Raw genomic sequence first — 24,339 nt, forward strand, 5'->3', positions numbered from 1 at the left:
GCCCCTCCGTGCAAACTCAGATCTACTGATTCTGGTCATCTGACCATTCCTAGATAGGCTGTCCTCTAAGGGGGGCAGGTTTTTCAGCGTTGCTGCCCGCATACTTTCGAACTCCTTACCCTCTTCCATCCGCTTTTCCTTCTTATATTCTGGCATGTAAATAGTTTAAAGACATTCTGTTCTAATAACTCTGCTACAGACTCTCTGCAGTAACAATACATCATATCCCTTCGGTGTATGTGAGTGGGGCTAAATTGAGCTTGGGTGGGAAATCACTACTCAGAGGGTAGATGGTCAGAAGGTAGCAGGAATGAATGTGACACTGAGCATAGAGAAGTGCTGACCTGCACTGTGTCCAGAACTTTACCCTATTCACTATATAGTGCACTATTTTGAGGTTCCTCCATTTTGTAGTAGTGTTTGAAAACATTCAACATTCAAACAATCCCAGAGTGCACTGCAAAATGTAGTGTTCAGCCCATGTACACTAGTGGATAGCAGATACCCATAATCCAATGAGATGTTTGGTAAAAACCACCATGAGGTTTTGTCCAAAATCATTCACTATAGCCTCCTGAATTCAGTTCCATATAATAGTGCACTTCGTAGTGAGTAATGTAGGGCATAGTGAGTAGGGAGCTATTTCGGCACAGTGCTCGTCTCACAGCCTTTCTTCTTATATTTTCACCATTTGGATGCTACTGAGTGCCTGCAGTGCATCTAATGTTTATGTGTGTGCTGTACCTTTCTTATGTGTAGCATTATGTTCTGAGGATGTGCACAAATGACTGAGCAAACAGACACAGGATACATTGTCAGGAAGCAAATCCATCACTTTATAACCTTCCAAATAATTCAGACATGACAGGAGTGGCAAGAGGGAATTATTTTCAATGCTGATGATCAAGACTGCTTATTAAACACAATGAGTCACAATGAATGGCATCCAGTCAGGACAAAGGTAAATTACATATATCACTCTTAAAAGTGACAAATGCAGCTTGTTTAGTTTTAATGCCAGGATGGGGAACCTTCAGCTCATGGGTCATATACAACAATGCAATGATCTGCTAATTGATCATAAAATGACATAGGCAGGCTGGGCAAACCAGTCCAGTGTTTCAGCTCCCAGTCTCCGGGACTCTGATCATCACCTGATTGGACGCTTACTCCTGCTTTTTCACGTTGGATTTGTTTTATATTTGTTGTTGGCTTACACAAATATCAGAAGAAACACCTTGTATTTAAGTGTTTTAACAGTGTAATGTGACATGTGTTCCAGACTGGAGAACCAGTTGCAGGTTGTTACAATGTCATTGCCCTCAGATCTTCCACAAACTATTTCAACACTCAAATACTACTATGTTTTATGCGATTATCATCATGATGTATTTATGTCAAAATAAGCTGGCCACATGTGACTTTACTGCAGTCTATGACCAGATGTGTAAATATTAATTTCTTGTGGGAAAATGTTCCTCTCCACTGTTCTAAGGCATATTATCGTGTAGTAAGGATAGCTAAGACATATGCCCCTTAATCCTTGTAATGTTTGTGTGTATATCCTATGACTTTTCATTCAGTTACCACATAGAAAACAATATAAAATGACTGATGAGTTATAGAAATAGCAGTGATTTTCAGATAATGAACAGATTCTGATGTAAAATATGAAATGAAATTCAGGCAACCATGCTGTCCACAGATTCAACAGCAGCAATAATCCAAGAATAGCTTAAACCAATACACTACAATAACCATGCTTGGCCAAGTCTTCCTGTCTCTGGTGCATTCCTTGGCACTAGGAAGGCACTTGGCTCAGCTCATTCTGCAAGGCAAAGGAAAAATAATCAAACGGCTATCAGGCGGTCACAGCGGGCACCAATAGCCTCGTTATTATTCTGATAGCAGCCAAGAGACTGGCAGTCAGCTGATGGGGTTATTTATTACAGTGGCCATGCCAGAGTGGGCAGAAAACCCTCTGCCTCCTAACCGGTATAATTGGCAACATGCTGCGACACTGCAGAAACAGATGCAGCAGTTTCACCAAGGCCCCCCTTATTTCACACAAAAGGGTTTTACATCAGACTCGTCTGTTCTCCTGTGCTATTCTTGCCATTTCATTCATTCATTGACAGACTTCTAGCAATCAGTTCCATCACTGAGCACTGAGAGATTCAGCTTCTTTGATGAAGTTCCAAGTGAAAAAAAGTAATATTGTACACTGCTATTATAAAATTGCTTTTCAGCATATTTTAATACAAATGTGCCTCTTGTTAATAACTGCACACATTAAAGAATGATCATGTTTTATAGTGGTTTTATTCACTGTTGTGCCAAGACATATATGAGTATTTTTAGGGGAAAAGCTACCCTCACTACCATATTGATTGCACACTTTGATTATTGAGTTAATCATTGACAAATCTACTAAAAGAAAATAGCTGCCTTAAGTGAATGATTAATTCCAATAATTGTTAAACATTACAGTTGTTGAGAATGTGTATTATATAGAGAATCTTACTCAATGTGTTGAATGAAACCAGGTGTCATTTGTTTGTGATTTCAACATTTTATTTTATGAATTATTCCTAATAACCAAAGAGCCTTTTTGTCATCTTAATTTTGTTGTAATGTTATCTTTTGTTTAGAAAGGCAGACTATTTTGACTCACAACACCCTGCAGGTACCCCTCTGCCAGAGGCCTTTACCCTGCCTCAAAAAAAAAAATACAATCTCAATTATAAGATCATAAACTCAAACTTAGACACATTATTCTTATATCCATCACTGTGATTAATTCTAATTTGATACTATTCTCTAGAACACGTCAAAACATATTCTCTAGTGTCACATCAACAACTCACAGACAATTTTACATCATATTTATGTATGCAAAAACTTATCAATAAAGTCCCTTTATTAAATTCTTTGCCTATTAAAGAACTGTCAACCTATGGGTGAGAAATTATTTGTTTAATCTTTAAAATAAATTCATGAAAATATATATAATGGTGTACATAAAAAATAATGAACTATTTATTTAATTGTTTATTTTTTAAACATCAGACTGCTGAGATCACAGCTTTTCCTCAGTATGAAATGTGCATATCACTTCACAGCAGAAATTTATGAACAGACATCCGAACCCTGGCCTCAGTGGACCCTCCCCTCCGGGACACCAAGGTGAACGGGCAGAGGTCAGTCTGTAGGCATGTGGCGAATGACAATGGGCACCAAGCCCAGAGGCAGCATGCCCTGCTCCACCTGGCCAACCACGCCGGGACCAGACTGGACACAACAGTGTGAGTGTGTGAGCAATCTGACCACAGAGAGTCACAGCAGGGGCTACTCTTTATCCTCAAACAGCCGAAATCAAGAGAGAGAGAGAGAGAGAGAAAGAGAGAGAGACCCTATGTGTATGAAGTTACTCATAAAGGAGTTACTGTATATTTTTAATTCATTCATTGTCCATAACCGATTTTCCATTTCAGGGTCGCGGTGGGTCTGGAGCCCACCCGGAATCGCTGGCTACAAAGTGGGAATACACCTTGGAAGTGTGCCAGCCCACTTAGATGATACAGAGTCATGATGTTCTGCTGAAAAATGTATGCACACTGAACACTTTAATAGTTATTCTGTAGTGCTTGGCACCTGGAGCTGCTTTTGGCTGAATGTGTTTGAAAAGTGGACCACTGTCAACCCAGCAACATATAAAACCATGCATCACTGCTGTGTCAGAAAGACACACGCCTGCAGCACACACATCAGTGTCACTGCTGTGTTGTGAATTGTACAAAATGATACAGCCATCAGCAGTGTTAATGGGCAGAAACTGTCTATAGACTGTAACAGTACAGTATCAGTACTCTGCAGATATACTTCACATGCTTAATACTTGACCTATATCTTGACTGCATATATATATTACTCTATAAGTTCTAATATCCATCCATCCATTATCTATAACCGCTTATCCAATTTAGGGTCGCGGGGGGTCCAGAGCCTACCTGGAATCATCAGGCGCAAGGCGGGAATACACCCTGGAGGGGACGCCAGTCCTTCACAGGGCAACACAGACACACACACATTCACTCACACACTCACACCTACGGACACTTTTGAGTCGCCAATCCACCTGCAACGTGTGTTTTTTTTGGACTGTGGGAGGAAACCGGAGCACCCGGAGGAAACCCACGCGGACACGGGGAGAACAGACCAACTCCTCACAGACAGTCACCCGGAGTGGGAATCAAACCCACAACCTCCAGGCCCCTGGAGCTGTGTGACTGCGACACTACCTGCTGCGCCACCGTGCCGCCCCAGTTCTAATATCCATTATTATATTGTAAAGTAATAAATACACCTGACTATCTTACAGTTTTGTATAACATTTTGTATATACAGTGCAATATTTTACATGTACAAGGTATGTAATGTGTGTAAATGTAAATTAAGCTGTGAACATACTGTAAATACTGTATATATGATATCATGATAGATAACAAACACATGAAACATTTTTCAATTTTTACAATGCAAATATATTTTTCTGTATCTGAGAAAGCATATGCATCAAAAGTGGATGTGTAAGATTTTTTTTATTCTAAATCTCCTCGAAAGCTGGATTCAGATCCCCCTCCCAAGCTGTGTTATCTGGGGTAAAACTATCTGGATTGGGAGAAAAACAAATGAAAAGTCATGCACAACTGCAGTGAAGAGTTGGTCAGTACACATCATTGCGTTGTAAACTCTTAGAGCTGTTCCATGGTGCCCTCTACTGGGAGAGAAGAGCTCCTCTCTTACCCTTCCTTGTGTACTGCTGAACCAAGAGCACAATTATTCCAACTGCCATCAGCACTCCGAGTGAGGATCCCGCTCCAACAGCAGTGTACACTAACAGACTAGTGCCTAATGGCATCTCCTTCACTACAACGTACACACACACACAAACACACAGTCAGAGTCAGAAATTAGATTTAATTGGTTTTAGAATATTTCATTTCTATAAACACTATTGTTATAAATAAATATATTTTAGCTCTGCATGCAAGAAATACAATAAATATTTATTATTGTAATATATTTTAAGCATTTCCATTTTGTGTAATATCAAGAAGCTATTAGACAAACAGTAGATTTCTTGATAAGCTACACTACAGCTGTAATATATCATTGGCCAATTTCAGGCATCAGGAACTCATCAGGCTCTGGTTGGTCCTGAGCCTACCTGGAAACACTGGGCAAGATGCAGGAACACTCTGGGCTGGGCGCCAGTCTATCGCAGGCTCATATTTTATGCTTATTTCGGTAGTAATTTTACACAGGCCCACCCTACTCTCTTCCTACCTGCACCCTCCTATGCCAAACCAATAGGGTTGCTGTGGCTGTTTAGGATCTGATCAGCAACCAGCTACACCTAACATGAAGCCTTCTCATTGGGCCCAGCTCATGTGAACTCACCTCAGCCACTGCATCGCTAGCCCTTCACAGGGATCATCTGGTGGGCACCTCCCCTCTTCAGTGTTTCACTGATGTGTTTCACCCCGCTTCCAAGCTAGTTTTACAGTCCTAACATTCCCTCAACCATCAACAGCCGTAAATCCACACTGGCCTCCCTAGTGACTAAGGCTGTACCCCACTGGCACCGTTAATGCATGCTCAGTGCCAGTAGTTCCATTTGAACTTTATGTAATGCATCAGCGGCAGCCGCAATAACATAACACAGCACTCACCTGTCTTCTCCTCCACATCCCTAGAATATTTAGAGTGTGATTCCCTAAATAACTTGTCTTATCCACAACCACTGATTAGACCTTTCAGCTACTTCTGACAATTTCACAGCTTCAGTTTTTGGCACCTGATGCTGCACAAGCAGGGATGTAGCAGACTTGGCTACAAATCCTCCTATTTCCACTGGCCTTACATGTGCCTGCCACCCACATACTCTTACTTCAGCCACCAAGTCTGCATGCTTCAGTTTCTTCCTTTTGAAACTTTCATGTACTGCATCCTCAAATGGAATTATTAACTCAATGAAATAAACTACAGGTTTACTTTCAGAGTACAACACCATGTCTGGCCTCAGTGTAGTTAATGTAACTCACTCTGGGACCTGTAGTTTTTTACCCATGTAATATTATATATATATCTGTGTGTGTGTGTGTGTGTGTAAACCTATTTAATAAATATTAATTGGGCTCTAAAATCTGTGTGGAAATGTCATATCAAGCTCCCCTAACACTGGGTTGTGAAGCAGCAGAACTGTGTTCTCTGGAGTGATAGAGCTCCACTGAATACCTCTGGTGAGTTGGCTTTGTGTTTATGATCCAGAACTAATAATCCAACATCAAGACCTGACCTTATTTTCCTGAACTATTCCTACAAGACGAGTCAAGTCTCTTTTTTAAAATGGTGGCAGTCTTCATTTACCATCACAAGTGGGCAGCTTCTGACTCCATGATCCATTCACAGTGCAATCAAGTGTAGCTTTTCCTTTGAGGACATAATCTTCCAAGCATCCAAAACTACAGTTTGTACCATAACTGAAGGAGTGAGGCTGAGAGCAGTTCATCCAGCCTTTCTCCGGAGTCAACAGTAGAGGACACTGTCGAGCTGCAAACAACAAGGAGGCCGTTCATTCATTAAAATTGTCACTGAATATGGAGTCCTATAACTGTAATTATGCACTACTGTTCGTGTCTACGTTCATGTTTGGACCGCCATTTTGAACATATTAATGGAGTGTGAGCATTGATAACAAACCTTCACATGCTGGTGTTTTTACAGACCAGGTGCCAGTCTTGAGGCAAGTGAGTGTGTCCTCTCCTCTCAGTGTGTATCCTTCCTCGCAGTGCACAGTGCAAGAAGTGCGGAATGAGAACTCTCCCAATGGATGAGTGCAGTTCATCCGACCATTTGAAGGGTTCAGGAGAGTGCCACAAGACACGACTAGAACGACATTCATCAAATAGTGTGAATGAATAACGCACTCATTCCAAAGGGGAGTCCTCAAAATGGATATGATAATGAGATCAGCGGTTATAGTTTTGGGAAATTAGAGAAATTTTCATAGCTTATTATTTTAAAGGGGCAGGGATTTTTTTTTGAGCCATTTACCTGTCAATAGTGCTTTAAACGCATTATCGATTTCAAGCAGGCAAACAGACTGGAGAGCTATCAAAAGGTTAGGAAACATCCTGAGATTTTTATTTTGTGTTTTTTTATTAGAGTCTTGAGCATCGCAGGTATCGAGGGTTTTTCTGACCATTTTATATAATCAAAAAATGAATAAATAAATAGTTGATTAAAAGGATGTGATTTATTTGATCGTGATTTAAATGTGCGTTTTAAATATTTTTTAAAATTGTATTATTTAAATTTTTTAATTAATTAATCAGCTATTTATATATTTATTTCATGCGCTTTGCAGCCTTGCTAATAAATCACAAACACATAAATCACATGCTAATAAATTAAATAAATAACAAAGTTATTTAAGCTTTTATTTCAAATGTTACTTATTTAATGAAACAGTTAATTAATTATCCTTTTAATTAATAATTTCTTTATTCATTTAATTATGTAATATTGTACAAAAAATCTTCTATAAACATGAAGCATGTCCAAGGGTTTACATAAAAGAAAGTCTGCTACCATTCCCTAGAAGTCTGCCATGTTTAAAAATACACTTTTCATTAAATTCAACTGTTTTACCACAATTTGCAAGCTCTCCCATCTGTTTGCATGCTGGAAACTGGTGTGTTTACGAAAACCTAGTGTTAGTAAATGAGTAAAAAAAAAAAAAAAAAAAAAACCGACTTGGTCAGAGACGCTAGGTTTTCTCCCTCTCTGCTCATGGCAGAGAATTTCAAAGAGACCTCCAAATGTTGAAAATCATACAAAGAGGATATGTCTTTGTTCCTGTTCAATAGGTGGGTAATATTTATATTTACTTATTTTTGCTGTTTTAGGTTATTTATGTCAGAACTGACTCTAAATTCAGGAGAGTGCTCACTGCATGGAAGTAAACATGGTGCTACAAATCTACACAACTCGAGTTAAAACAAGCTTCTGTGGTAATTCAAACAGTGAATAAAAGCTTACAGACAATTTAAGCATCAGCAAAATACAGACAACAGTCTTTTTGTGTGTGTGTGTGTCCCTCAAATATACTATTACACCTTAAAAAATGCTGAGCTTCTGAGCATAAATAAACCGGAGAAAACTGCCCATAGACTTTGCCTTTAAGCTGTGTTTGGCAGTAGGTGTAGCAAGGTGTCGTTCATTTCTGAAAATGTTTCACTTCTCTCTGAACGGTGAAATTCCTCAGCTCTTACCTTCACACGCTGCAATTTTTGCAGTCCAGCTGCCAGTCTTCAGACAGGTTACCGTGTTTTCTCCTTTTATAGTGTATCCTTCATCACAGCTTACAGTGCAAGATGAATTAAATGAAAATTTCCCCAAAGAATCAATGCAGGTCGTTGCAGCATTTGAAGGAGTAACAAGGGGGTCACATGTCAAAGCTGGAGTAAACACAGTAATACAGGGTTCTAACATTAACAAAGTTATTGAAATGAAACAAGAGAAGGTTTAGTGTACATTCCAAACAAACAAATTAACACAAGTCATAGTAAAAACCCTGGCAGTATGTTTTTATGGGTAAAGATTTGACTGTGCCTTTGATTTTCATACTTTTATCATAAAAGTAACAATGATTTTCTAATAATGAAATGTTATGTTGTCAATGAACTCAGTTCAGTAATGTCAGCCCCATAGATAACTGTGGTTAAATTCATTCACAGGACTGAATACAGTGAAGTCTAATACATTACAGTGGCTCATATTGCATGTTGGTTTCAGAAAAGGCTGCAATGTCGTTTTCTCAAATAAGAGCATGTGGAAAATGGCTGAATAGTGTTAGCAAAGCAAAGATTTCTACTTTAGTAATTTTCCTGGACTGAATTTCTGAGTTTGAGGCTTTCCAATCTGAAATATGTCCAATTCATTCATATGACTAATGTAAGTAGATTTAGAGCTTTTGTTTTAACACGGCTAATAGTCTGTCCACACTTTGCAAAAATAAAAAACCAGTCTACATACACATTTTAAGATATCACTCCTGAGGTATGCCTCTAAATAACAGATTGTTGCCGTGCACAACAATTAATGAAAACATCTGCAGTGCCGGCACCTGTGCAGGTTGGGGTCTTGTGTGTCCATTGTCCAGTGTGATGACACTGGGTTGTGTTTGAGCCCACTACCTCAAAGCCCTCCTCACAGCTGAATGTGCAGGTAGAATTGTAGCTATTTTTTTCCAGTGGATGAATACAGTTCATGCTCCAACCACCTGAGTTACTGGGGATAGGCAAACACTCTACAGCTGGAACCCACAAACAGAAAAGTATTAAAATAAAGATAGATAAAAGAAAAATAAAAGGCCAGATGCCACATATTTATATAAAAAAAGCATATATTTAGTTGGGAAGGTCCAAAAGAAGACGTGAGTAGTTAATACTTTTTTCAGCTTTAGAGCTCAAATATGATACCTTTGCAAACTGGAAGACTATGGCTCCATTTCCCCTGAGAATTGCAGTGTGTGAAATTTGTTCCATTCGGGTGAAAACCAAGGTTACACTCGAGCCAGCAAGTCGAGCCATAACTGAATGCTTCAACAGGGTCCGTACAGTGCACTGAGCCATGAGGGTCAGACTTCAGTGTGCTGCATCTTAAAACTTAAAAAACAGAGAAATACAGCAAATAAACCATAGAAGATCAAGTGCTAGAAGAAATATTATGTTAATATTATATATTAGTACATAATACCAAAAAATAAACAATGCCAAGACACTTAAAGTAGACCTCTTTTCAGATTTGAGCCTTTCTAAAAACACTGGGTGAACTGACAGGATTGGTTTCTTAGGTTTGTGATGTATAAAACACTTGCTGTCAGAATACGCCATAGACCTGACTTCTTATTCAACTCATGATACTTCTAGCATTAAAACATTACATGGACATTTTAACAAGGTACAATACTTGATTTTCATTGTCATTTTCATTCCTAAGAACAAGATTCTTCAAGGTTTGTTGTTTTTGGATCTAAGGAGGTGGGTCAAACAGCTCAAAAAAAAAAAAAAAAAAGGAATCTGCATTACCAGAATTCACTGTTTTGATTTCAGCAGCTGGTTATCTCACTTGATAAGTGCAACATGTGGTGTATTGTAGGTGCCCTTGACAAGTGTGGGAATAGACTCATAGCCCAAACATAAACCCTGCAATGTATATTTGTATTAATTCATTAAACAATTTTTTCTATAAAAAAAAAATTATTCCCAAAAAATTTACTATGAAACACTACATGTGATCCTCTATTTAGACTTGAATAAATATCAAAATAAATATATCTGGAACACTCAGAACCTTTTCTGGTAAAGTTTTACATATAAATCCACATAAGTGGATCACATTCGATGTCTCTAAAGTCATTTATGGTGTAAAAAAAAAACTGTGAGCGTCTAATTTTTTTGGCATTTAGGAGTCTTTTGGAAGCATATGTAAACTTTCTTAGGGTCAAAAACCACAAATTTCTCTACTTTAAAGTGTCCTTTTACACAAAAAGCCAACTATTTTCATTTATTCCAAGTATTTTTTTATTATTATGTTTTTAATAATAAAATTGAGAATTTTAGACAACAAACTCAAGCCACAGTATTAAATCCGACCTGGCGGCCACGCGATGTGACTGATATAAAACATAATGTAATTGTAAAAGAAAGACATGAAACCTTTTACCCACTCCCACAGTTAGAACTAGAGAAGATTATATCCTCCGCAAACTGTACAACTTGGACACTTGATGCAATTCCCACAAAATTACTCAAAGAAGTACTACCAGCTATTATCAGTCCTCTTTTAACTATAGTAAACTCATCCCTTAGCCTGGGCCATGTACCCAAAGCTTTTAAACTAGCAGTTATTAAACCTATGATTAAGAAACCAAATCTTGATGCTAGCACACTGTCTAATTACAGGCCTATTTCTAATCTGCCATTTCTATCCAAGATCTTAGAAAAAGCCGTGGCCAAACAATTTAGTTCATATCTACATAAGAATCATATATATGAAACATTCCAATCTGGATTCAGGCCACATCATAGTACAGAGACAGCTCTAGTCAAGATAGCAAAGGATCTTCTTCTTGCTTCTGATCATGGCCAATTATCCCTGTTGGTGCTTCTTGACCTCAGCGCAGCTTTCGATACGATAGACCACAATATTCTCCTAGAAAGTTTAGAAAACATGGTTGGAATTACAGGGACAGCCCTGTTATGGTTCAAAACTTACTTAACGGAACATTCATAATTCGTAAAAGTAAGCGATTTATCTTTAGATTATTCTTAAGTAAGATTTGGAATTCCACAAGGCTCTATTTTAGGACCGTTATTATTTACATTATACATGTTGGCGCTAGGCACAGTTATAAGAAACCATGACATTAACTTTCACTGTTACACAGATGACACAATTGTATATTTCAGCCAAGCCCGATGACAAACACATATTAAAGAAAATAGAGGACTGTGTAAAAGACATGAAAGGCTGGATGTTGCGTAACTTCCTCCTTCTAAACAGAGGTCTTGCTTTGAGTCCAAAGATGGCAAGAAATAAATGATCAGATTTAATTTAAAATCTTGCTGACTTTCCAGTTAAACCTGGTTCAGCAGCAAATAATCTTGGTGTCATAATTGACCCGGATTTATCATTTGATCAACACATAAGCAGTATCACTAGGACAGCTTTTTTACATCTTCACAACATCAACAAGATTAGAAATGCCTTATCCCTGCAGGACGCAGAAATATTAGTACATGCCTTTATTACTTCAAGGCTTGACGCACTACTGTCAAGATGCACCAGCAACAATTTAAGTAAACTTCAACTAGTGCAAAATGCTGCAGCCAGGGTCCTCACTAAAACTAGAAAATTTGAACATATCAGCCCAGTTCTATCATCACTTCATTGGCTGCCTGTAAAATTCTGCATCGATTACAAAATTCTGTTATTAACATATAAAGCTCTACATAGACTCTCTCCTGAATACCTTCAAGATACTATTTCCTATTATGAGCCTCCACATTCACTCAGATCACAGAATACTGTTTTTTTTTATTGTTCCCAGAATTCAGAAGGCCTCAGCTGGGGGAAGAGCTTTTTCTTATAAAGCCCCCACCTCTGGAATGATCTTCCAGAAAATGTTCGGGACTCAGACAAAGTCGCAATCTTCAAATCTAGGCCAAAATCTCATTTGTTTAGTTTATCTTTTGGTAGTTAATGCTCCCCCATAGATAAAGGCGACAGATCCAGGGGGTCCATGAGCACAGGGAATTATAGTAAACTGAGACGCTGGTGTCGTCCCTCCACTTCACGCGATCACTTAGGTTTGTTGACAGTGGATCAGAGGGATGCCAATATATCAGGATGCTCCCGCGTCTGTGTGTCCATCTGGTTCTCTCCTTTTAGTTAAAACTATCATAGTCAGATCTGCCGGAGTCATTAGCCACACTGGAAATGTTCACATTTTCTGCTTTACAAACACAAGATTAAAACTAATTCCATCCCTTTACATTTTTCCAAGTTAACGACTCTCCACCTGTCCGGCTGGACACTAATAGATGACTGTTAAGCTCCTCCTACAGGCTTCAGACCAGCTGCCAATGCTCCAGCCACCACCAAGTGCCTTGGAGCTGCCTCTACACTGAAGTTTTCACGGACTCCTAACTATTATTACCAGTAGATTGACCAGAGGAGGATAGGTCACACCTTGTGAGCCTTGGTTCCTCCCAAGGTTTCTTCCTCAGCTCTGAGGGAGTTTTTCCTTGCCACTGTTGCCCTTGGCTCGCTCAACTACATTTCATATCAAAATTTTGTTTTACCGGAACTCTGTGAAACTGTGTTGTGACAACATCAGTTGTAAAAAGCGCTACATAAATTAATTTGAATTGATTTGATTTATTTAGAAAGTAATTATCATTCAAATCTGGCAATTAGCAATTTTTCGGAAATTCAGAAAAAAAGCTAGTGACTAACAGATTAAATTCATTCACAGGACTGAATATAAAGTAAAAGTGAAGTGAAGTCTTATACATTACAGTGGCTCATATTGCATGTTGGTTTTCAGAAAAGGCTGCAATGTTGTTTTCTCAAATAAGAGCATGTGGAAAATGGCTGAAGAATGTTAGCAAAGCAAAGATTTCTACTTTAGTAATTTTCCTGGACTGAATTTCTGAGTTTGAGGCTTTCCAATCTGAAATATGTCCAATTCATTCATATGACTAATGTAAGTAGATTTAGAGCTTTTGTTTTAACACAGCTAATAGTCTGTCCACACTTTGCAAAAATAAAAAACCAGTCTACATACACATTTTAAGATATCACTCCTGAGGTATGCCTCTAAATAACAGATTGTTGCCGTGCACAACAATTAATGAAAACATCTGCAATGCCGGCACCTGTGCAGGTTGGGGTCTTGTGTGTCCATTGTCCAGTGTGATGACACTGGGTTGTGTTTGAGCCCACCAGATCAAAGCCCTCCTCACAGCTGAATGTGCAGGTTGAGTTGTAGCTATTTTTTTCCAGAGGATGAATGCAGTTCATGCTCCAACCACCTGAGTTACTGGGGATAGGCAAACACTCTACAGCTGGAACCCACAAACAGAAAAGTATTAAAATAAAGATAGATAAAAGAAAAATAAAATGTCCGATGCCACATATTTATATAAAAAAAGCATATATTTAGTTGGCAAGGTCCAAAAGAAGACGTGATTAGTTAATAATTTTTTCAGCTTTAGAGCTCAAGTACGATACCTTTACAAACTGGAAGACTATGGCTCCATTTCCCCTGAGAATTGCAGTGTGTGAAATTTGTTCCATTCGGGTGAAAACCAAGGTTACACTCGAGCCAGCAAGTCGAGCCATAACTGAATGCTTCAACAGGGTCTGTACAGTGCACTGAGCCATGAGGGTCAGACTTCAGTGTGCTGCATCTTAAAACTTAAAAAACAGAGTAATACAGCAAATAAACCATAGAAGATCAAAGCAGAAATATTATGCTAGAAAAAATATTATGTTAATATTATATATTAGTACATAATACCACCAAATAAACAATGCCTAGGACTAGATCTGGAAATATTTGCCTGAACCAAATGAGGTGTGGTTTGCATCGTATCACAGTTCCATGCATTCCCTGAATTGTCCTACTCTACAATCAAGTCCAAATTTTTCCAGTCACACTCACAGTTTGATGCTACATGCTATGCTACAGTCAGCTGTGAATCAGGTTGAGTTTAGTTATTGTTGTTGTCTGTTTTAAAGTTTGAGCCATAGTAATAGGATTAATTAAACCTTTGTTCCACGCGATGTTGCGTGGATCGCATGGACATCGGGGGCAGTGCCTCTGGACTGGCAGACTGGGGTGGTGGTTCCCCTTTTTAAAAAGGGGGTCGGAGGGTGTGTTCCAACACTCTGAGATCACACTCCTCAGCCTCCCCGGTAAGGTCTATGCGGGGATACTGTGTTTTGTGGATCTGGAGAAGGAATTCGACTGTGTCCCTCTGGGTATTCTGTGGGGGGTGCTCATGGAGTATGGGGTACTGGGCTCTTTGCTATGAGCTATCCAGTCCCTGTACAAACAGAGCAGGAGTCTGGTTTGTATTTTTGGCAGTAAGTCCGACTGGTTTCCAGTCGGAGTTGGACTCCGTCAGGGCTGCCCGTTGTCACCGGTTCTGTTCACAATTTTTATGGACAGAATTTCTCGGCGTAGCCAAGTTGTGGAGGGTGTCCAGTGTGGTGGTCTCAGGATTCCATGTCTGCTTTTTGCAGATGATGTGGTCTTGTTGGCTTCATCGAGCCAGGACCTCCAGCTCTTGCTGGACCAGTTTGCAGCCGAGTGTGAAGCGGTAGGGATGAGGATCAGCACCTCCAAGTCCGAGTCCATGGTACTCAGTCGGAAAAGGGTGGAGTGCTCTCTCCAGGTTGGAAGTGAGATCCTGCCTCAAGTGAAAGAGTTTAAATACCTCGGGGTCTTGTTCATCGGTGCAGCGTCAGCAGTAATGCGGGCTCTGTACCGATCCGTTGTGGTGAAGAGAGAGCTGAGCAGAAAAGCAAAGCTCTCAATTTACCGTTCAATCTACGTCCCAACCCTCACCTATGGTCACGAGCTTTGGGTAGTGACCGAAAGAACGAGATCGCGGGTACAAGCGGCTGAAATGAGTTTTCTCCGCAGGATGTCTGGACTCTCCCTTAGAGACAGGGTTAGGAGCTTGGACATCTGGGAGAGACTCGGAGTGGAGCCGCTGCTCCTCCACGTCGAGAGGAGCCAGTTGAGGTGGTTCGGGCATCTGGTCTGGATGCCTCCTGGACGCCTTCCTGGTGAGGTGTTCCGGGCATGTCCAACGGGGAGGAGGCCCCGTGGCAGACCAAGAACACACTGGAGAGACTACATGTCTTGACAGGCCTGGGAACGCCTCGGTATACCCCCGGGGGAGCTGGAGGTGGTGGCTGGGGAGAGGGAGGTCTGGGTTTCTTTCCCCCGACTGCTTCCCCCACAACCCAGACCCGGATAAGCGGTGGATAATGGATGGATGGATGGATAAACCTTTGTTAATTAAACCTATGTTACGTGCATTAACAACATACCTTCACACACAGGTGTTTCTACAGACCAGGTGCCATTCTTTAGGCAGGTGAGTGTATTCTCTCCTCTCAGTTTGTATCCTTCCTCACAGCTCAGAGTGCAGGAAGAGCTAAAAGAGAACTCTCCCAATGGATGAGCACATTTCATCTGACCCTTTGGAGGGGTGAGCAGGGTGCCACAGGGCACAACTAGAATGATGGTATGGAAATAAAAGGCATAGATAAATCAGTGAGGATGACTGACCTAGACTTTTCCATGGTCTTTTCAGCACTGGTCATGTGATCTGTTTCAGGGGCCATGAATAATTCTGCTGTCAAATCCAAAAATTAGTTGCTGTCGTTTTTTTTTCATTCAAAAGTTTGATTACTTAAATTTTCCCAGCTATTGTATAAGGAAGGAGATAAATGTGCTCATATTGCATGATGACACTGATATTGTTTCAAAAGAAAGGAAGGGAGAGGCTTTATCATTACTATGAGAACTAAATCCACTCTCACTGTAGCAAATGTCATTTGAACTGTGCCATTGAAGTTTTCACTGATTATACAAACCCCTTTGCCAGAAATTAAGTTGTGCAAAATGTAAATAAAAAAAGTATCCAATGATTTGCCTAGTAGTTAAACCTATATTTAGCTGAAAGTAGTACAAAGAGTTTCAAATGTTGAAACATAAATATTGTTCTTTGAAACACAGGCCCATTTTGAATTTGATGCAACTTAAAAAGAGTAAAGAACTAGAGGATTTCTAAACAATTTTTGAAAAAAATAGATTTTCCTCCCTCTGTTTTTGAAAGGTTCCCTGTACAAACAAATATGGTGGCATTAGCATGCTAATCTAGTATGGGGCCATAATACCTCTTCAAGAGAGACATCAAAACAACACAAAGCATGAGAAGAACACAGGGGTTTAAGCACAAATCACTAGTGTGCACTACGCAAGTCATGAAATTGCTAATTAATTATGCATTGTATATTATTAATACAACATAATTTACATATATTCATATGTGAGAATCTGAAAACTAGTGACATCTGCATGTATACATTGTAGTTTTATGACATATGTAATTTATTACATAGGAGGAGCTATTTGAATTTCATGCTGTGTGATGAGTTTCCAAAAAGCTTTGTTTTGGCCATTAACACAACACCATTGTCAAAAACCTCCATATTCAGTGACGTAAAATGCATTTTTCCTGTGGAAAGTAAATTAAAATGCAGACAAAAACCTTAATTTTTTAATCTCATAATTTCTGGAAATTAAGTTTGTAAAATAACAATAACACGTAATCCAGTGCACATCTTGCTTGCAAAGTAATATAAGTCAGTACCTGTGCATTTAGGGGTGTTGTGTGTCCACTTTCCAGTGTGATCACACTGGGTTTTGTTTGAGCCCACCAGCTCAAAACCTTCCGCACAGTGAAAGGTACAGTTGGATCTGTAGCTGTATGTGTCTAGAGGATGACTGCAGTTCATACTCCAACCACCTGTGGCACTCAAAATTGGAGGACACTGCACAGCTGCAATTTTACAAAAAAAAAACAAAAAAACCTGAGTATTTAATTTGTTAAGCAGTGCTCTTTTCACCATATAGTGCAATACTGTGTGGTAGTGGTGTACATAGTGCAAAATGTTCAATGCGCATACTAACACACCACCATCGAATTACTGTCACTGCAGTGCTGAGAATGATCCACTACTCAAATCATACGTGCTCTGAGGTGGTCATAATGTTATGGTTGATTTACAAATTCACCCGTGTTAAATCAACCCTATTAGTTAAAAGTATTAAAAGTAATACAGTGACATTTTAAAAACATCATACCTTTTTCACAGCTTTGACCTGGAGCCCATATCCAGGCCTCTCACCAACTACAAAATAATGTATGACCTCACAGGTCTATAGCTATGAATGTCTCCTTAAGTTGTTTATGTTTATGTTGTCAGTATGTGACATGTGTGAAACTGCAGTTTAGTACCTTGACACACAGGAGGGCCACTGTCCCAGTCTCCTGAATTCAAGCAGTGTAGATTCTGTGAACCCTGTAGTGTGAAGCCTTGTGCACAGTGGAACTGGCAAGATGAATTGAGCCGAAACTCTCCATAAACATGGTTACATTGCACAGAGCCCCAGGCTGGTTCTTTAAGCAAGCCACACTCTACAGCTGTAAATAGGAAAGAAGTGTATGTATGGAATGTAAAATGTGGCACGTTATAGTAGATAGTAGATAGAGCAAAAGTGTCCAGATTTTGCCTAAGACTGTATATGTGGGGGCAAGTAAAAGTAGTTAAGGGGGACAGCAGTACCCTCTTCACAGTGGGGGCCAGTGAAGCCTGGCTCACATTTGCACGTGTAGTTGTTGATGCTTTCCACACATTCAGCATGATCACCGCAGGTCGTATTAGAACAAGATGCTGCGCAAACACAAAAAAACACAGATTTATATGTATTAAAGTAGGTATATTATGAAAAAACATAAATAAAATCAATACATGTGCAAATGAAGCAAGACAAATGTCTGAAGTCTGATGTCTGTTTTTGTCTGAAAACATGGGATAGATCAATTTTTTTTCTGGTTTTGTGATGCTTCCTACATAAATTGATATGTCCCCTTTGAACTGGAATTCTCTTTTGCTGTGTGAGATGGGCTTTGAGCATCCAACATTTGCCCCAGTAATGGTTAGTAATTGTGCTGCATTCGAGTGGTGTTGGAAACTGGGAAATACAATTTGTCCCATTTGTAAATTAAATTCATCATATCTTGATACTGAAGGTGTTCCATATATGAGTTTATGAGACGTGACCAATGCTATAGTGTGTATAAATCCTTTGGAAAAAAGTGGAAAGGATAGGGTTAAAAGGTGAAACTGATGGAAAAGAAAAATTAGGATGCGTATTTTACGGTCCTCTATTATACCTCTAATTTAATGACTATTAGGCTTAATATTATTTGAATTTCTAAATTTACTTAATATACTTGAATGGGAATGACTGATAAGGATAGCCAATCCTAAAAGGAGGGGGTGGCACTGAGGCATTTTTATGTTAATATGGGGGCATAATTTGGTCTGTATAATTCAGTGTAAAAAGTAAAAAAAAAATTGTATAGCATGTTAAAGAACTAACTGTCATAAGCTTTCCTCCATACCACAGTCTACCTTGTTTACAGCAGACAATTTGACTATAGGCTATAAATGATCATGCAGACTGGCTATATAAACAAGATTCTGACCCAACATGGATTTGGCCAGAGGCTAAACTGTTGATCAGCAAAGTATGGCACCATAACACCACCTCTAACAAATCTCCTAGGGCAGGTTTGTTCAGTGTTGTTTTTACTCGTCTGAGAAGCATGTCATTCATATTTAAGAAAATAAAATATACTTCACTATTGTAACATATTCAAATTGCTCTGCTTGTTTTCATTAAGCTCAGAATGAGAACATAACATGCTTTTGTCGTTCAGTGACAACGTTTAAGGTTTAATGAGGACTGAATTTGCCAAAAGCCTCATAGTGCAAAAATGGTAGAATTCTTTTCTGAACCCAAAAGTGATACCTTTGAAACAGAGGGCTGCTTTCTTTTTTCTGCACTTCTCGTCATTCCACTTGCCCATATCTGCCACCCTCTTGATGTAGATCTCTACACAGTCTTCACCGCTCCCCTGATTATTTGGCTCATTCGTTGCCCAGTTGGCTGCTTCTTCGGTTAGGGGCTTCTTGGTCCCCACCCAGGTCCACTGTCCTTTCACTTTCCTGATACCAATCCAGTAATAAGTAGTGTGTCGAGGCAGCTCTCTGTTGAGGTAGGCAATCTCTTCATGGTTCTGGATTGCCACCATATCTGTGTAATGCTTCTGGCACCATTTGCGAGCTGTCTCCCAGTCCATATTTTGTTGTGTCTGGTAATGATACGTCCAGGACTCAGCTTCTGAACAACATCATTTTTGGTGTTATTGCTTTCCGAGTAAATTTATAGAAATCATTTTCCAGAAAAATGTAGACATTATTTAAAATGTAATAAAAATTAATATCTGTGATTGGTGATTTCACTGATTTGACAAGGCCAGAATTAGATATAAATAAAATATTTCTATAAATAAAATATTTATAGAATATTCAAGTTACACCATTTTAAAATATTCCAAAATAAACAGTTGAATATATACCAAAACACCCAAGAAATAAGGATTTTGTTTTAATAAATGCCTCAAGCATTTATAAATTAACCATCCCCCAGAAAACATGCTCCATGTGCAGAGATAATAAGTAGCTTCCATTACATGAAGTAAGAACATACTGTACCATTATAAACAATGATGGTAAGTGCCAGCCATCCAAAACACAGCCTTATGCACATCATAAAAAAATCTGTTGAACAGAAAAGACTGTATGTGACTCTGTTTGTAAAATATTACAATATCAATACTGATTGTATAATATTTATTAAAATCTTGGCAATAAAGATAGAATGCAAATTGTAAGATATAATACGTGTGAAACTGTGACAGCAATGAAATACAAATTACATGTATATTATGTATGGACAATCATTTTACATTTTATAAAATAGCTGTAAACATGTTGTATCTCAGAAATTTAAAAAGCCTAAAAGTGTTAAAAAAAACAAGCACCTTACCTTCACTCTGTCACCAGAGAATGCATTCTAAGAAAAGGACTTACTCTTGAATTACAGTTTTGACATGGTGTGGCAACTTAATCTTTGACGGAAATTATGCAACATGTGATGTGTAAGAGTGCCATGTCAGTAACTGAAATTATCTTGATTAAATTCATGTAAATTAAGAGAAAATTATATATGATGCAGCAAACAACATCTACTAATCACCAACACTAACAACAACAACAACAACCAGGTTTACAGAGCACATAGAACTTCAAAATGATTTACAGTTAAGTGAACTAATTTTGTTTGGAAAAAAGGTGCAACAGGAGGTGTCGCTGCCACGCAGATGCAGGGTCCTAGATTTATGGGTTCGAGCCCTGCTTCATGTGCCTGTCTGTGAGGAGTTTGGTGTGTTCTTCCTGTGTCCACAGGGGTTTCCTCCAGGTGCTCCGGTGTCCTCCCATGGTCCAAAAAAACACACTTACTCAGGCTACTCAAAAGCATAACTAGCTGTCAGTGTGTGTGCCCCCTACAGGGTGTGTTCCCGCCTTGTACCCAGTGATTCTGTTTAGGCTCTGGACCCACCATGACCCTGAACTGGATAAACAGTTACAGACTATGAATGAATGCATGCATGAATTTTTCTGAAGCAGTAACATAAAATAAAAATACAGAAGTGTGATATGAATACGACTAAATGGAACTGAGTTCCACAGTTTAGAAGCAAATCATTTTTCAGAAGATATTTGCAGAAGGTGAGAAAGTGCACAGCTTCTACAATGTTATATGTTACTGAAGCATATCCAGACTCAGGTCACAGAGGCATTAGGCTTTGGACAGATGGATAAATGATTCTTTCTTTGTTTAGTATGGAATTTTCATCATTGTGGTATGTATTCTATGTTCCTACCATAGGTTTAATAGCTCCATTATAAAGAAACATGTATACCCTAAATGCTGGTCCTGCTGTCCACATCTGGCGAGACCAAGACAACTTCTAATTCTTCCTTCCTTCCTGCCCTAGTCAGCACAAAATAGGGGAGATACTGTCGTCCAATGTCCAAGAGAATATAAGGCACAAGCAATTTACAATGTATCTGAATTACACTTTGGATTTTAGTGAAAAATGTTCAAGACATGTTCATATTAAATTTTAAATAAATTTATTTTTAAATGCTGTCTCAATCTCATGTCTCCAATAGTTACTTTAAAAGAGAACGAATTAACATTCTTAAATGTCCATGTAAGTGAATGTAATTAAGATCTATCCAAGTAAATGTAAAAATCTCTATTCTTTTTGAAACAGCAGAATTATGTATTATATTATGTATTATACATTACTGCATTATATATATTATATATATATATATATATATATATTAACAAACAATACCAATAAATACATTTCATCTCAACATCAGCTATAAAAATGGCATTTGTTTGTTGTCAAGTGTTTACTTAGGGATGTTTAATTAGGGATGTGGAGTGGTCAAAACCTTTGAACAGCTTTTGAGTATTAAAATGGGCATTTCTAGTAATGACACTCACTTTTTCCATGTTTTTCATTTTGCATGCATTTATACTACTAATTATATATACTACCTTAAAAATCAGTGCTGTTATTTGACTTGTATATAATAATAAAGCAATTCAGTTTTCTATTTCAAATCTGTAAAATTGAACCTGCACATAGTGCCAATCCACTAATACATTCATTGTCTGTAGCCATTTATCCAGTTCAGTTGTCTGGTCTGGAGCCTACCCGGAATCACTGGGCACAAGGCAGGAACACACCCTGGAGGGGGCGCCAATTCTTCTCAGGGCGATACACACACACAAACACACATATGGACACTTTTGAGTCACCAATCCACCAGGAGGAAATCGAAGCACCCGGAGGAAACCCATGCAGAAACAGGAAAATACACCAAACTCCTCACAGACAGTCACCTGGAGCGGGGCATGAACCCACAACCTCCAGGTCACTGGAGCTGTGATAGGAGTTATTAAATTAAATAAATACTATTAAATGAAATGTGACCAAAAAACAAACAAAAAAATAAAACATTAACAACCCTTTGATTACTAATATATTAAGGGCTGTTTTGCTGCTTGAACTGTATGTTTTATTATAATTTTTTTTAAGTAATATTTTTATTCAGTAAGTGAAGCCATTCATAGAATAAACATATTTACACTGCCAGCCTTGCCACTGCAAAAAAACAAACAAAAAAACGTTAAAATTGTTTTCTATATCAACTCCTGTACTTTACATAAGCCAAGAAAACACATCTTTTCCTTTAAAAATGGAGTTAACATTTTCATTTGAGCATCAAACATTGCTCACTGGATCCACAAGCTGTGCATCTCCTTCATAAGCTGTTTTCCCCTCCTGTGTCCTGTTGGACAACAAACATTTGAATGAATTCCCCATGACCATTTACAATCAGAGCTGAAGTCATTTTATTTATTTAAAAAAAATCTCATAAAATGCACAGAAAGATTAATACAATTCTAAAATGCATACTTCACCTGTTGGCATACTTCGTCTTTTTTTCTAAAACCAAAATCACATAAAATTTATAATAGATTAGTATATGTTATAAAGATTAAATAGAAATAAAAGTGAAAATAGCAACATATACAGAAGTCACAATATACTCACTCTTTCTACAACAACAGCAGCAGAATATAGAGAAGCACACTAGTGAAAGGACTGTGAACGTCGCCAAAGCTATTAAAACATAGTAGAAGCCTGGCAAGAACAAAACACAAAAAAGTTTAGTACTTAGACCCATGTACTAAAATGTACAGCACAGTGCCTTTAGAAAGAAGGTGAAGAATTTGGGAAAAATGAATTATACTTTTGCACTCTCAATCATATAACATTCACAAACAAACTCATTCCCTGAAAGGCTCTTTAGGAAACCTTTAATGCATTTTCTAAAGCAGTGAATCTCAATAATATTATGACAACATACAGCAACTTATAAAAGGGTATATTTAAAGATTTTTAAAAGATCTCAATATTAAAATGATTCAAGTATTAATTTTAAATATATATTTGAGCCAAGAAAATACAAGAGTTTTTTTTTTCCAAACTCATCAGTGTGTGATCCTGAAGACCTTAATAATTAGCAGATAAAAAATAATTTGAGTAAATATTTCTAATAAATATATATATAGACTTATATTATACTTGTATTTAAAGTGTTCTTCCAACACTTTTATCTCATAGAAACAATTTTAGCCTCAGTAAGACTAAATGTCTTTTGGGTCACACAGTTCATGTAACATACAAGCTGTTCCACAATAAAGGAAGGGAGTGGCATTGCCATTCCGTCAGACCCACTGTGAGAACTAAATTCAACAGTCAGCTTGTATGTTACATGAACTGTGTGACCCAAAAGACATTTAGTCTTACTGAGGCTAAAATTGTTTCTATGAGATAAAAGTGTTGGAAGAACACCTTAAATACAAGTATAATATAAGTAAATATATATATTTCATTTTGACTTATATTATAATTGTATTTAAGGTGTTCTTTTTAACACTTTTATCTCATAGAAACTATTTTAGCCTCAGTAAGACTAAATGTCTTTTGGGTCACACAGTTCATGAAACATACAAGCTGTTTCACAATAAAGGAAGGGAGCGGCATTGCCCATCTCACCCACTGTGAGAACTAAATTCAGCAGTCACAAACAGGACATTTGAACTGTTCCAGGACAAGCAAATGCTAATTGCTAATTGTTTCAGTGGATATAAATGTGTGACTCTTTGTACAGTAATAAATGTCTATTCCATAACCAGAAGGCAAAAATGAAATACTACCTTTGCAGGTGGTGTTCTTGTGTGCCCAGTCTCTAGGGTCTTCACATGAGGTTGTGAATATGAATGTGCAGTTGTAGCTGTTGGTGTCTAGAGGATTACTGCAGTTCCTAATATTAATTGGACACTGCACAACTGCCGCTTTAGGAAGCAAATAGGCCTCAGAGTTCAGCATCCGGATTTGG

General features: G+C 38.3%; 1 protein-coding gene and 1 long non-coding RNA gene across 3 annotated transcripts in view; one reads left to right on the forward strand and one right to left on the reverse strand.

Moving 5' to 3' along the window:
* Positions 1-2,447: 2,447 nt before the first annotated feature.
* Positions 2,448-20,362, reverse strand: selp (selectin P). Of its 2 annotated transcripts, none has more exons than XM_066676929.1 (16): positions 20,336-20,362; positions 20,002-20,067; positions 19,256-19,624; positions 18,004-18,111; positions 17,676-17,861; positions 17,028-17,216; positions 15,700-15,885; positions 13,867-14,052; positions 13,512-13,700; positions 9,549-9,734; positions 9,194-9,382; positions 8,340-8,525; positions 6,766-6,951; positions 6,433-6,615; positions 4,807-4,929; positions 2,448-4,671 (listed from the first exon to the last, which is right to left on the reverse strand). In XM_066676929.1, exons 2-16 carry the CDS (start codon positions 20,057-20,059, stop codon positions 4,607-4,609), a joined length of 2,589 nt encoding a protein of 862 aa, XP_066533026.1. In that variant the 5' UTR covers positions 20,060-20,067; positions 20,336-20,362; the 3' UTR covers positions 2,448-4,606. The 2 variants fall into 2 exon arrangements, with proteins under 2 accessions (XP_066533026.1, XP_066533025.1); XM_066676928.1 differs by having other exon boundaries at positions 19,256-19,627; positions 20,336-20,341.
* The window catches only part of LOC136702071 (uncharacterized), a 31,236-nt gene continuing 14,633 nt past the window's right edge, over positions 7,737-24,339 (forward strand). Inside the window, exon 1 of the long non-coding RNA XR_010803882.1 lies at positions 7,737-7,934. This is a non-coding gene — a long non-coding RNA (uncharacterized lncRNA). The remainder of the gene's footprint in view (positions 7,935-24,339) is intronic.

This window comes from Hoplias malabaricus, chromosome 7 (genome assembly GCF_029633855.1).
Source record: "Hoplias malabaricus isolate fHopMal1 chromosome 7, fHopMal1.hap1, whole genome shotgun sequence".
NCBI lineage: Eukaryota > Metazoa > Chordata > Actinopteri > Characiformes > Erythrinidae > Hoplias > Hoplias malabaricus.

What these genes read in the sequence shown, in the direction of transcription:
- selp (XM_066676928.1), bottom strand. Translation starts at nt 20,059, where the DNA reads ATGATGTGCATAAGGCTGTGTTTTGGATGGCTGGCACTTACCATCATT. An exon ending in AGCAGCCCTCTGTTTCAAAG is followed by an intron (nt 18,112 to 19,255) that starts GTATCACTTTTG and finishes GTGTTTGCGCAG; the next exon opens with CATCTTGTTCTAATACGACC. An exon ending in CAAGACCCCAACCTGCACAG is followed by an intron (nt 9,735 to 13,511) that starts GTGCCGGCATTG and finishes CTGTTTTTTAAG; the next exon opens with TTTTAAGATGCAGCACACTG.